The sequence below is a fragment of the Neodiprion pinetum genome, chromosome 1, assembly GCF_021155775.2.
Source record: "Neodiprion pinetum isolate iyNeoPine1 chromosome 1, iyNeoPine1.2, whole genome shotgun sequence".
Lineage (NCBI taxonomy): Eukaryota > Metazoa > Arthropoda > Insecta > Hymenoptera > Diprionidae > Neodiprion > Neodiprion pinetum.
In genome coordinates, this window is record NC_060232.1 from 28,040,521 (window position 1) to 28,054,248 (window position 13,728).

General features: G+C 43.9%; 1 protein-coding gene across 1 annotated transcript in view; it reads right to left on the minus strand.

Moving 5' to 3' along the window:
* LOC124224811 (PDZ and LIM domain protein Zasp) overlaps positions 1-13,728 on the minus strand; it is a 32,699-nt gene that overhangs the window by 8,908 nt on the left and 10,063 nt on the right. The window contains exons 2-11 of the mRNA XM_069138176.1: positions 8,014-8,165; positions 7,754-7,925; positions 7,524-7,660; positions 7,324-7,424; positions 5,886-6,120; positions 3,994-4,182; positions 3,455-3,569; positions 2,568-2,951; positions 1,560-1,692; positions 509-553 (exon numbers count right to left, since the gene is read on the minus strand). Of these exons, the coding sequence (XP_068994277.1) occupies positions 509-553; positions 1,560-1,692; positions 2,568-2,951; positions 3,455-3,569; positions 3,994-4,182; positions 5,886-6,120; positions 7,324-7,424; positions 7,524-7,660; positions 7,754-7,925; positions 8,014-8,165 (1,663 nt within the window). The remainder of the gene's footprint in view (positions 1-508; positions 554-1,559; positions 1,693-2,567; positions 2,952-3,454; positions 3,570-3,993; positions 4,183-5,885; positions 6,121-7,323; positions 7,425-7,523; positions 7,661-7,753; positions 7,926-8,013; positions 8,166-13,728) is intronic.

A 13,728-nucleotide genomic window follows, 5' to 3' on the forward strand; every position in this document is an offset into this window, starting at 1 on the left:
AATGTCAGTTTGACGCGGGCAGGCATAATGAGCGTATTGATTGATTGAAAAACAAGACAATAGCCGAGTGGCGGAAAAGTTTTTTTCAATTTTGTCTATGGCCATGTAACGATTGAATAGTTTCAATTTCCGTCTTGTAAAATTTCGCACTAACAATAAGCTGAAAACTTGACGCTCGACTTGCGGTGCGATGCAAATCACTCTGTTTCTTATGGCATTATATACATATATGCGTACAGTTATTTAAAAATCTCGACAGCAGCGAACAGCTCTCAACAGTTGAGTAGGTATATGAAGGTAATTGATATATGCGATACGATGACTTTTGCGACAATTGGAAGATGGAATGACGGCGTATATGACGACGAAGCGATTTTATCGTTTTATTGAAAATGAAGACGATATGGGCGATGTAGCGAGTTATCATGAATTATTTCACGCAAGCATTTTATGTAATAAGCTAAAGCTTAAAAATCATCGTTGTGGACTACGGGTTACGTCCTCATACCTCTGAAGAGGGAACTTTTGGGCTTTGGCAGTGTGGAGTATCGACCTATTTACAACAATGAAACGTGTTAAACGATCGTGTAGTGTTGTGTATTCTAGGCTTTAGGCTTACTGACATGTCAAAGATCCGAGGTTCGACGCTTTCTGAGGAAGTCTCATCCAATTTCTCATTGAATACTTTGAGAGAGTAGGACAATTGACCACCCTCGCCGCAAGATCGAGATTGCAATTGAATGAAGGGTATAATTTAGTTCACAAACAGAACGAATGCGGATTGCTTCGATATCTCAGTATTCGGCCCAATTTCCATCTTTAAGTGCTAAACATAACTGTAGAGTAATTCGGGATTACTTTCTGTGCTTCAATGCGCGTCCGTACTGGTCATAAAAATGTCCATAAACCAGGAGTAAGGTTTGATAGGAAAGTAATAAACTGAAACCGGTAAACGCCAACTGTTACATGTCGGTCAAGTGCGTTTGCGACGATGGAAGCGGGGCACGAATTGGATTGTGTATGTACGTGTGTGTGTGTATGCGTGTATGTGCGAAATGTATGTACGTAAGCTGTTCATTTCTCAATCTGTACCGCTGTGTCAGTTTAGCTCATCGGTTATTTTTGCCAGGAGGTTTTATTTTCAAGCAAATTAGTTTCGCGTACGTCTAAATAACGTTCATATCAAGTGAGTGAAAAAAATTGTACATATTTAGTTGGATCTACGAGATCTTCCTGTGCATATCATAAATTTCACTTAAATACAATAGAATGTTGCGATAAAAATTTACTGTCAACCTCGCCATCTGTTGGTACATCAAAGGTATCGTATTTGATAACAAAAATGCGGGGTCAGAGAGTACACACATATTTTTTAAACCACATGTACATCAAATCTTGTTCCAACGCTCCGTTTCGTCTTCTATCGCATATTATTATGCCTGTATTGTCGGTTGTATTCACAACTGGCGGAGTAGACTGACGTTGTATAATCTAAAGGATTGTTCTCTTTACTTTCTAAGTTGCACTATTACGTCATACTCGATTGAGGATGGACTTACCAGTGACGTTTTGGCTCTGCGGACGGGGCAGAGTGTTGCTGCTGGAGTTCAAGGATGGTGCGGACACCAGACTGGGCGCGGTTTGAACACCTCCGAAAGGCTTCGGACCACCAATGCTGTTCGTCGACGATGCCTGAAAACATGAAACGGGTTTCGAGTGATTCACCCTGGCCAAAGTATCGCCCCAACGGAATTTTAGTAACTAGACACCGTCGCGATGCCGTTTCATCAAAGATTAAGGAGAACAATGCAGTCGGAATATAATTATACCTTGAAACCGCAGCGATGCGCGATATCCTTTTTTGATACCCAATACGAAAGACACCCCACTTAACTATCGATAAAGCTAATTCGTTTCGAGTTGTGCGACGCTTCGTTGCCTGAACGACGATGCACTAGTTTATTATCGCGGAATCACACTGGTTCGGATAGATATTAATCGTTCGAGGGAGTTACCTGGACTGCAGGGTGCAGATCTGGTGGACTCACAGGGACGAGCGCCAATTTGGGATGACTGCAATTCACCCGCAAACACACACGTCACAATACAAGAGCCATGCCCACGTGACAGACGCGTTGCGAAATCAATTAGATCGTGCTTTATAAATAAGTTCGATTCGGATGAACCAATTCGTTAATAGTGTAACGTTCTGTCATCATCCCGCAATGCGTCTTCAATGCGAAGTGTTAATTATGGCGAGGACACGTAAGCTTTCCGCGTTGGTATATTGCGTAGGTACGTTATTTGACAAGGACGGTGAAAAAATAAACTTTTTCACCACGTCGGTTTAATATTACTCATCGACTTTGTTTCTTAATAGCTGCCGAATGATAAAAATAAATTTAACAATTACGCGACGTTCATGCGGGCCGGAAATTGCGAACAACCGATTTTCAGACTCTCAGGTATTGTCGGAAAACAGTAATTAATCGTTTCCGGCGAATACGCTCAGCTTCTTAAAAGAAAAGCTCTCCCCTTAATAATAAGTTCAAGTAGAAGTAAATCACCTGTTTTCGAACTGGGAAAGGTTGGGCTGCAATTGCGAGGAGGTCAGTGATCGGTTCCTCGATGGTATTGGTTAGTTCAAACTCGCACAAATTTTGATTATCACGTTTTGGTTCGAGGTAAATATCTGTGTTAACAGTGTTATTGTACAAAAGCTTGTCGCCGTTGTTGGTACTGCCAACCTCGTTCCCCGTCTGGATGATGAGCGTACTGGTAAAGGTCTTTGAATTCTCGCCCGCACCATTGCGAGTCACGTTTAGTTTCGCTTGATTTTCGGGCGATCGTGGAACCGGCGCAGACGAGGATAATCCGGAAGTACCGTTTTCCATGCGAAGACGTTGAACGCCGTCTTGTATGCTGGCTACGTTGATCGGTCGATTGCAGGTCTGGAAAATGGTTTAGTAGCAAAAATTCACGCGAAAAACTTTGTTAATAGCTTCCAACGATCGTTATAGACCCTCGATTCGTTAAAATTTTAGCTATCCTTGCGGTTAATTCGGATATATGTATATTATATCATAATCTGCGTTCAATTAATTCAATGAAATATATAACACGTGATTATACAGAATATGTTATTCGATTCATTCAAAAGTTTTGTGAATAAAAGCGCCAAGCGGACGATGCGAGGTCGATTCTACTCTGATTAGAAAATTTTAGCTGTCACACAAAAAAATCGAGATACGATCAACAATACTGTACATGGTAAAAGCTGTTTAACAACGATCATGCTTATTGCATACATTGATAACAAATCCTCAAAAATTTACTACCCATACATGCTGCGCTAAGTACAGTTATGCAGCGTCGACGTGTATCATCGGACTAATCTAACGATGGATTAATTTTTTTTATCAATTTTATATAAGTTCTATATTGCTCGACTTACGAAAGGCTGGGGCGACGAGTGATTGTTCAAAGATGGTGACAGAGGTGCCAAGGGAGGGATACCAGCACCAACGTTAGCCAGTGCTGCGGAAATGGTGCCAGCGGGTGCCTTGCCGCTGAAAAAATTGCAGAAAAATATTTTACTCGTTGCCCCGCGTGTATTATATCGAGGTTATCCTTTCAACGATCAGCACGCACCGCTTAATCCGCCGTATTTTTAAATTACTGCCGCTATAGTAGTCCGATTATTCCACAATCGACTCATTGCCAATAATAGAAATTAATCGGTGGTATAAATTTCGTTCGTTGCATGGTGTTATCATATCTTTAATTGCACGAAACTACCGCTAGTGTAAGGTATATGGGATCCGTTAGGACGCCAGTGGTAATCGATGAAACGTTTCAAGGTAATTGCCACGTGTATTCCGGCAGTGTATATTCCTAGAAGAATTTATGCCCTAGGAATTTTTCTTACTCGTAGTTCGTGCGTCACCCTTCGGCTATTTCGGGCTATGGTATCCCATGGATGTAGGTACTCACGGTGCAACTGTGACTGGGACGAGGCCTGAAGCTGGTGGATTTTGCCTGGCTACCAGCTTTGCATGGATATCGCAGTAGAGCTTGTTGTTGATGTTGTAGTAGCCGACATTTTTCAGGGACGTACCGCAGGTAGAACATTTGAAGCATTCCACGTGCAAGTTCTTGTCCTTTATTCTTACGAAGACGCCCCTGTTTGCGGAAAAAATTGTGTCAAATAGAGTCGCCTCGTCGCCTTCATATGTAGGATTCAAAATCGAAGCGTATTAGTTTCGATAGCAGCTAGACGATGTATGCATATTCTCTCTCATTTGAATAGCTGGTCTTTCGATGCCGTTTGCGTAATCTACTTGGTCAAAATTTTACATAATACTGCAGTTATTTCAAGAGAATCAAAAATTCATCTACGTTTTCCAGATAAAATAAAGGACGAACAGTGGATGATTCATGTTCGAAATCATCTCGCTGGCGTCATCCAAGATCTGGATAAATCGTACGTTTCTCTCTATGTAGCTGAATTCGCGAACCGTGCAAAGTGTTGCAGATTCTTTTCTCCGGAATTGTAATTAGTACGAAAAAATCGTATCGTGGACGAAAGATAAATGGAATACGGTGTGAGAATGAGCTTTTTGAACACCCATCACGGATTTATCTGAGGTATATCTGGTGTTCAACGTTTGATAAATTGTAAAATTGCTGCCAGGCTTGAAAGATGGATACAATGCAGAATCCCGAAGTAAATATGTTAATTTGCAAAAAACAATTCTGGAGGGACAACCTGTAAAGCTTCGAATGATAACTTCATGTATGCCGAAAATACCGTGTATGCACGATAGCGAATATTTCGCTGTACAATGTACACATCAAAAAGCAAAATTACGTGCCACATGATCTACCGATACAAGCGCCAAATTCTACGAATACGGATAGTGAGATAGAAAGATACGTGTGGTAAGCGTGAATATTTGACCAGTGCTGATTGTGCGAGATGGCTTAGGTATGTAAAAAACATCATACGCGTGACGAGCGCACGATAGCTAGCGGGACAGATGAAAAGCTATATAGCGACTTTTCATTGCAACAACGAGTATAGGTAAACTGGTCACTACTTGACGATGCTGATTGTCAGCGATTACAGGTATTATGAAGATGAGGGACACGTTTGTAAATAGAGGTGCGTTACGTGCAACTACGAAGGTTCATATTCTATGAAACGAGATTTGATGAGGTGAGAGGAAAGTTGTACGAGAAGCCGAAAGACGCTAGGCAGGGCTGTGCGCAATGACTCGGTGAAGTTAAAACCGAGATTCGCTGACAAGCGCTACAAGAATTTTCAGCTTCAAAATTTTGGCGAAAGTGATAATAAGAGTGACAACTGGATGATCGTGGCGTGCTGTAGAAAGGAATGCGATCGTAAAAGGCTGGTTAAACGAGTAAGGTAAGCGTACCAGTTATTGACCCTGTCCCAATTGTTGAGCTTCTTTGGTTGTATCTGTTTGATCCTTAGTTCTAACATGATCGAAAAATAAATTCGTATTGTCTAACCCTCTAGCGGGGGACTTGGTTTTAGTCATCGAGAAATTCACAATTTGTGCCGTGAATTTATAAACGTGTCAACAACTGGTACACTCACCTTATTGGAATAGTGCGCACTTTGCATTTACAGGTAACCTAAACCCGCGTAGCGTCTGCAGTGTGTAGTGTGAAAACTATAGGCAAGTGATGTAGGTCGATCGCAGCCTGCGCTCTTTTTGAAGTATAAACAGCGTTCTGATACGAGAGCGGTAATAAGACAGACATAGGCAGGCAGAAAGATACGATAGATAGAGTACAGTCAGTCGTCCATGCCCGTGCACGAAGAAAAACCAACCGTTGGTATTAATGCATATAGTTACACAATTGATTTATCGCAGTTGCGGCAAACGGGAGTTTCTGATGAGGGTTTCGTCTCTTCTCGGTGGAGGTGATTACGTTCGGATTGTCCGGGCACGGAGCATTGATGGAAATTCAAATTTTGCTGCCCTTGACCGAGACCCATAGCCCGGCCCAGGGGTGTCGGCGACCTTGGTGAGGTGGCGCGACCCCCCACGGCATGACTGACCGAAGAATAAAATTCCGTCCGGGATGAAACTAGGACATTAATGCAATACCCGAAGGAGGTTACTCATTGATCAATGAAGGGGTGGGGGATGGGGGAATTCGCAGAATACGCTATCATGACGGAGGGAGCGAGAGAGTCTAAAGATGACCGAAGCCCCAGGCATTACACCAGCACTGCATTAGATACCTCGCGCGATCAATTTTCTGAAAGTGAAAAAGGTGTCAATGGGTATTGTTCCTCGAGGGTGAACTTACACGATGAGCCTCTCGCAATCCGCGCAGATGTTCTGTCCGGGTGGCAGGCTGGTTTGTGGTGTCGTTGGCTGCGGCTTGGTCTCCGGTGCCGAGACGTGCCTGAGACCGGTAAGACCGGTGATGCCGGCATTCGTCGGGGTAACAGTACCGCTTTGATTCGTGGGTTCCGCTATTTTGCAAATTCGTTATCGTGGGCGTTCGCTGATTTGTGAATTGTTTGTTGTTTTTTTTTTATTTTTATTTTTTATTTCAGTGACGCCAAAGGGGGGAGGAAGGTGACTTAGTCTCGTTGCGAAAGTGTGATACCTACCTTTTTACCATGAAGTTAGCAACGTTATCGTAACGAATCATGCTAAGGAAAAACCGTTACTTCGTGATTCTGGTATTATTTGAAATCCGGTAGACCGTAATAAAACAAAACAAATCTTCGTTCCTTCAAAATCATTGTAAAAATAAGAAAATGGTGATTTTTTTCCCAATATTTCGGCACGATAAAGTTACTAACTTCAATCTCGTGCCTTTTTACTCGGAATACAACTTCCTGCACATTGTCGGCGTGATGACCACATGCTAGTCTCGAGATATTGCTCTATGTAATGGGAGCAATGAAGATTGACCGATGGTGTATGAAACGACATTGAGAAATTGATTGAAGATTTATGTATAGTATAGTGCTTCTTGTGATAGCCCGAATAGTGCGTCACGCGTAACCCTGAAGAGGCTGTCAGACGTGTAAAGGGAATCTCTGTGCAAATTTCAATCCCCAGAAAGGTAAATGCAAGGAACGTCAGCGAGACTACGTCACCTCCACAAGTCTCACCCCTCTAGTTACAATAAATGGTTATCAAACGATTTCGGTGTTTACTGTTAGGCTGAAAATGGTTACAACTATTGAATTCTAATTGACAGAATCTGTGGAAAAGCTCTAATCGTTGAAATTACAGTAGTTCCAAGTTGTCGATTTCCTTGTATACTAACCAGGTTCGGGTGACCTTGGCTCCTTGTCCGCCTCCTGGACCATTTTGAAGACTTCGCTGTTCTCGGCATTGTAGTTCTTCTCATTCTTCTTGAAGTTGACCCTGAAAGCGCGGTAGGTTTAAATTGACAAAGTATACACCGAATTTCGTTTCCGAAATGAGCTCAGGTAGCAGGATTGGTTATCTTTGATTACAACATACCCCAGTACTCCACCGGCGAGAACCTCTGCCTGAGCAGACAAGGTTTCTGCTATAGTTTCTTCGCTGTAGATACCCACCGGGCTGTTGTACTGCTTGTTAACAATAGACTTGATAGGAGCTTCCCCGTTGCCGTTCAACTGTCAGCGAATAAAACTGACGTGTGAGCGTTATGTCCATTGTGTCGAAAAGTGTTCAGGAACCGCAATAAAATGGCGATTATTTTCACTCACGAATGGCTTTGGGCTGAAGTTGTGCCCGCTTCCGATCAGTGGTCCATCCTGCTTCTTCGCTGCCAGAGATGTCTTTGTTACGGGTGAAATACTGGCCGCAGGGCTGGCTGGCTTAGGGGTTGGAAGGGTCGCTGACACGGGTGTCACGCTGGGTTTCCATGTGCTGCCGCCTCTGAAATAAGAAGATCGGGTTCAGGATACTTCCTCCGCCTGCATCGCGTAAGCCGCTCCTCGATTTCTTTGTGTGAAAAAAAAATCACCTCTGGATGGTTATTTCGAAGTTGTTTCCCGCCCTCACAATGACATCCTGAGCGTCCTTGTGTCTCAGGTTGAACGTATCCGTGTTGTTCACCTTGATCACCGAGTCGCCAGCCCGGAGACCAGCTGCCTCAGCGGGAGAACCCCCGTTCACCTGCGCAGACAGAGCAAACACATGATATCGAACACTGCATTTCTTCCAGTCGAATTAATGGCGGCACACTTTGATGCAGGGAACCCGTAAGCGATTGCTCTGTTTTCATACGTGGCTTGTTAATGCCGGAAGAGAACGCGAATGACCCACCGATGATAGCCTCGATAACGATAATGATCGTCATTACAACGGTGATGAAAAAGGAGAATAAGTGTCTTCCAGGCATCGCTTATGCGGTCTCAAGGATCTATTTTTATGGAACATGGCACGTCAAGCACCGCACAGGGTATCAATTAACCGATCCAGACTCCGGGTTCCAGACGCTGCTGCTTCCTCGGGGGAAAAAGGAAGAGAGAAATTGGTGCAATGGGAGATGATCACAGAGGGGAGAGTGAGAGAAAGCAAGCTTGAGAGAGAGAGAGAGAGAGAGAGAGAGAGAACGAGCGAGAAAGGAGGGCCTTGCGAATACTGGACCTTCATTCATGAGATTTAAGACGCAGTTCGAAGCCTGGTGCATCGAGTTATCGCAGCTAAGGCATTGGCCCCATTTCCTGGGCCAGTATCAGAAATAATTAACGGCTGAGGCCTTCTAATAAATGACTACTGCTGCCAAATATATTGGAATTTATCCCGCTGTTATTTTTACGGCTGCCTGCAGTCGAATCGCGCAATGATGCTTTTGAGTGAATCAGAAACTGGGTCACCCTGCCGCTAGCAACTACTTTGAAAGCTGCCGTATTTGATGAGCCATGCCCCCCAGCATCCGCGATGATCGTTCGACTGACGTTAACAGTTTTGTTTACTTGAATCGAGGTGTATTCGATCGATTATTACTCAAACACTGTGATCGACGCGGAATGAACTTCTTCTCGTTCGGTGGATTCTTCTTTTTTTCTGATCATGATCACCATTCGTTCGATACTTTCTTGAAAAAGAAACCCTGTCGATGCGGAGCCAAGTGTTCAACGAAAGTTAAAATTTATATTCGCGGCTATAATAATTCGAAAGTTTATAATTGGGGTACAGGCTGCTCAAGATCGAAGTATACGTGAAACGAAAATTGTCCACCTGCCTTCCTAGCAGATTAAGACAGACGCAGCTTTAACCGGTTCCCGTTTCACCGGTACGAGATAAAAATAGACGGTTTATTATCGCATACTGACCTTTGTACAGTCAGCGCTAACTGAATTTCAAAACGCAATCTTTTCCTTCCGCTACTCATCCTCGTCTGATTCACCCACTGTGGTATATTAGTGTTTCTACAAATATATACTTGCCCAAATTACGTCGCAAAAACAGTGCACGACGATCAAGAGGCTGCGAGCAACCAAGTAACTCCGGGACATTGTTTGCACACGAAGCATATTGTCTAACTAAATGATTCGTAAATACAGAATGGAATTCTCGTCCATCGTCTTCATAGTATGAAAACAAGAGAAGTCATTTATCGTGGAACGTAGAAACTTCCAATGCTAGATAATGTGTTTGGGTAAGAGATGATGGTAGTCGGAGTCGTCATGCGCGACAGCTGTGTCAAAATTTGCAGTACCTGATCCTCTGGTATATTTTCAGAGTTTTGAACGACCTCATTACGGGATGCGAATCTCAATATTCTCCAGCTAATTTTGTTCGCGTCGTATCTATCAGGGTGTCATCGTTTGGTCCGAATTGGACGACCTCTTACGCTGCAACTCGGCGCGAGGAAATATCTGTATAAATTTATAGAACGAACGGGATGTGCGCCTGTTAAACTCGCGTTAATCCATCGATTCCTCTTGTGTCTTGGCTTGTGTGTAATCGGCCTCGTGAAATTGGGATGGAGGATGAGTTTACGCCAAGGGCCGCAAATAGCTTTGCGCAGAGTTACGTCAGTGTTAGCGTGCGTAACGCGACACTGTGAGTCGCGAGTCGAGACCGATTCGTTCCGGCGCCTATTTTCAATTCGTTAAACGCATGCTGGCCGAGACGTCAGCACCACAGCTTCTCCGATAGCCCAAGGGGGCTACGTATTTCCCAGGGAAGGCTTTATTTCTGTCTGCACTTCCGAAACCACTCGTGTGATACCGGATCACTCTTGAGTATAAAATGAGGACAAACCAATTCGATGGGGTTTTGATACTCTCGCGGAAGTTCCTGGTTTTATTTTACCATAGGTGCTGGATTTGACACTCTTAGCTCCCACTGTAAGATGTTGATTGTAAAATACCTTGGTTGCTCCTCTGGCGTCTGCCATGTTTACGGAATATTTTCGACAACACAAGCCCAAGGCTTATCCCTGGGCGGAACGCCCGTCAAATAGTCTGTGAAACTGTTTGCTTCCTGACGTGTTCATATATTATACTTTCGCCGTTATATCGTGAAGGTATAATAATACTCGTCGGCAGATAACCTGAAGAGTATTTTTTTTTTACTGAATTGGACGCGAGCATGAGGATTGCTATCGCAGGGATATTTCTACGTGTTTACTATTCGAACTCGGGCCTGGTATTTAAAACTGTAACAGCAACACCACTGCCGTAAGTCTAGATCACCGTTATACAATCTCCTACTAATTAGCGTTTCAGCGTCAACGCGTGTGACAACGATCCTCTTAGTTCCTACCGAGAAATCGTTTGGATACTTTTAACCTCCCAAACACGTTATGAAAATAATTGAAAAAGAATTCGATAAGATACAGAGTGCAGGCTTTTGTCACATTCGTGCAAGTTTCTATTCGGATGGCAAAAAAATCGCCTTTCTATCCCGCAATTTTCCTTCGGTAGGAATATTGCGCCTCGAAAATGCATGCTGCATGTATCGAAAGAGCACCATTCGGTCATGCATTTGGCAATCTATCAGACATATATGTGTAGAATCCCGGAAAGCCCTGAGTTGCAAGATCGTCTTTACATAAGCGGTGAGTGTAACTATTGCGTTGCACGTGACGTGGCTGAGTCAGGGTTGAACTTGGAACCGAGGAACGTTCTAAAAATAGCCATGGACCGGTCTAAAAATAGCTTCTTATTATATGCACTCGAAGGAGTCGAGACGAGGCATTAGGCTGGTGCGCATTCCGATGAGCGGGTTATCAGAGATGGAACCCCTCGCCGCGCTTCTTCCATCTCTCGCCCATGGCAGGCGGAATGCATTCCCCAGCTATGACGATCAGGCACAGGTTCTAAAACCCGAAGACCGTGCCGTAACACGCTGATGCAGTGGGTCGTTTGGTCCCGCTACAAGTCTCCTTCTCGTGCCGGGGATCAACCCACGCGTGAAATACTGTCCCTGACGACGAACTGCAGGGTGGGCCCTAGCCGTGGATAGGTTTGGTACCGAGTTGGCTTCGCTATTAACGATGGAAAACGAGCCAGGGCAATAGCTGCAGAGCCGATGTCTTCCGACTGTTTCGTTGGGAATTTTTTACACCTACGTTCGTACGCGAGGGCGATGCATCTTCAACTTCAGATGCGGGAATATCGAGTAAGTTGTTCCTTCGGCTGTGACTCGGTGTGTTTCGTTATTCCGATATGTGAACAGAGAAAGCGAGAGTGACGTAACCCTTGAATTTGAAGCGAGATTCTTTCGGCTTAGCCGAGTCAATGATCTCCGAAGGATATTCTCCCGCCTCTTCATGCCGAGTCAACCTTACATTCAAATTCGTCGACCGAGCGTAATGAGCCGGTAACATGATATCGCGAGGAGAGTGTTTTGCGCGTCGCATCGCTGAATATTGTCTGGGGTCAGACTCTAGCTGTAAGCTTCTAAGCTCATGTGATTAAATTAATGAATATGTTGAGTCGATCTAACCGTCGGAAGGCCGATCAGTCGACCTGAAAATTGCGTCGAGATCTTTAACTGCACCTAATGGTAAAACATTCACGTCGTGCATTCTCGTACTCGATTTCCCCGAGACTCATTCTGTCGAAAGACCCGTTTTTATCACCGCGTCGAACGATTTAATTTATTCTCACGAAAACCCAACTACCGAATCCGTATAAAATTATACTAAGAATTAAACCTCCGGAATGTTACACGTAAGGGGAAAACCTTCGTTAGAGATGCAGATTATTTGGAAAGCTCGTTGAGGAAAAATAACGGTCCGAGACATCGAACGCTAATCAATTTCACGCACTCGTTTGGATCATTATCAGATTAACGTGGACGCTGTAATCGCGTCGAGCCATACAAGTCCACGCCTTCGACCATGACCGTGAGATCACGGCGATAAACGCGTCATCCATCTCCAGAAACACCTTGTCAAAATTCGTTAACCACAACTTCCCGAAGCTTAATAGCTGAGCGTATGATTGTAAATAGTCATGATCATCGCTTCTGAGAACAACGATGTTCCGCAGAAAATGGCTTGACTGTTACATCGACTTATACTACACGGCCTATTATATGCGAGCGTAAAAGTGAGCCGGGTAAGTGAGAACGAGAGAGTGAATTTTTTACACGCAGGAAGAGAGAAGGAATCTGCTAGAAAGCAGTCAACTGTATTCGCTGAATATTTTTGTAATTTATACAGTTGAAAGTTGCTCGGTAAAGGTAGATAGGTTATTGTCAATTAATGCAACTCAGCGCTCATTTGGTACCGAGTACTTCGTGACGTCAGCGACAACCATCGACTCGATTCCTTTTATTTCCGTCATGCTGAAATGTTTATACCAATGTCAGAAAACCGAATCGCGTAAATCGAAGCCTACCAATCAAGCATTATTTATACATTATACTGCTATGAACGTACAGCTTTACGAATTTAGCTTCGACACACTTTTCACATCTTTCTGTGAGTGGCTATTATTGGTATCTCTTTGAAGTGATACAAGCAGATGGTCCCCATTACGGATATAAATTAAGTCTTCGATAAAATTTTCTTATTTTACACATATTCCGAGAACGGGGAGAGTTGTTTGAATGAACTATCTGCACTTGTACGTCAGATGCGAAAATTAAACATGCACACTGCACGTTCTGCGCCGCTTGAGCTGCGAATTCCGCTTGCCGTGAGCGTGAGAAAAACGTCTGCCGACACCGTTTCCCTGGATACATGTTATTCGTGTTTTCGAAATTCTGAAAATATTGCAATCTTCCACCGCATCACATATACGCCTACATGGACGTACAACGACAACGATGCCAAGTCCCGTGAGCATCGTAACAATGTAACATGTAATATGCAACGGCGAGCACACGGCAACGTGTACATACCTATAATTTACAGATAAGAGGGAGTCGTATCTTGACGAACGCGACGATTCAGTGACGCCGTCCGGTGAATTTACCTGACGTCATGCTGCGTTCTTGTGTACATCCATTTAGGTATAGGTATGTACATATTCCTCGTATCTTACAGGCATTGATATTAGCTCGCAGGCTGGCATCGTGTGCGTGCCTGTAACCGGCTGTCAGTCTATATGATATACCCAACGAACAAATTTAACAGGAATATTATTCACGGTGAATTTGTGCGTGATAAACACTTTCGCTCGGTATTCAACGGTTTTAGCTCGTAGCCCGCACGTCGCTGTTTATTTATTTAGCCGCGTATACATATATATACAATTCACCGGAGCCTTTATCT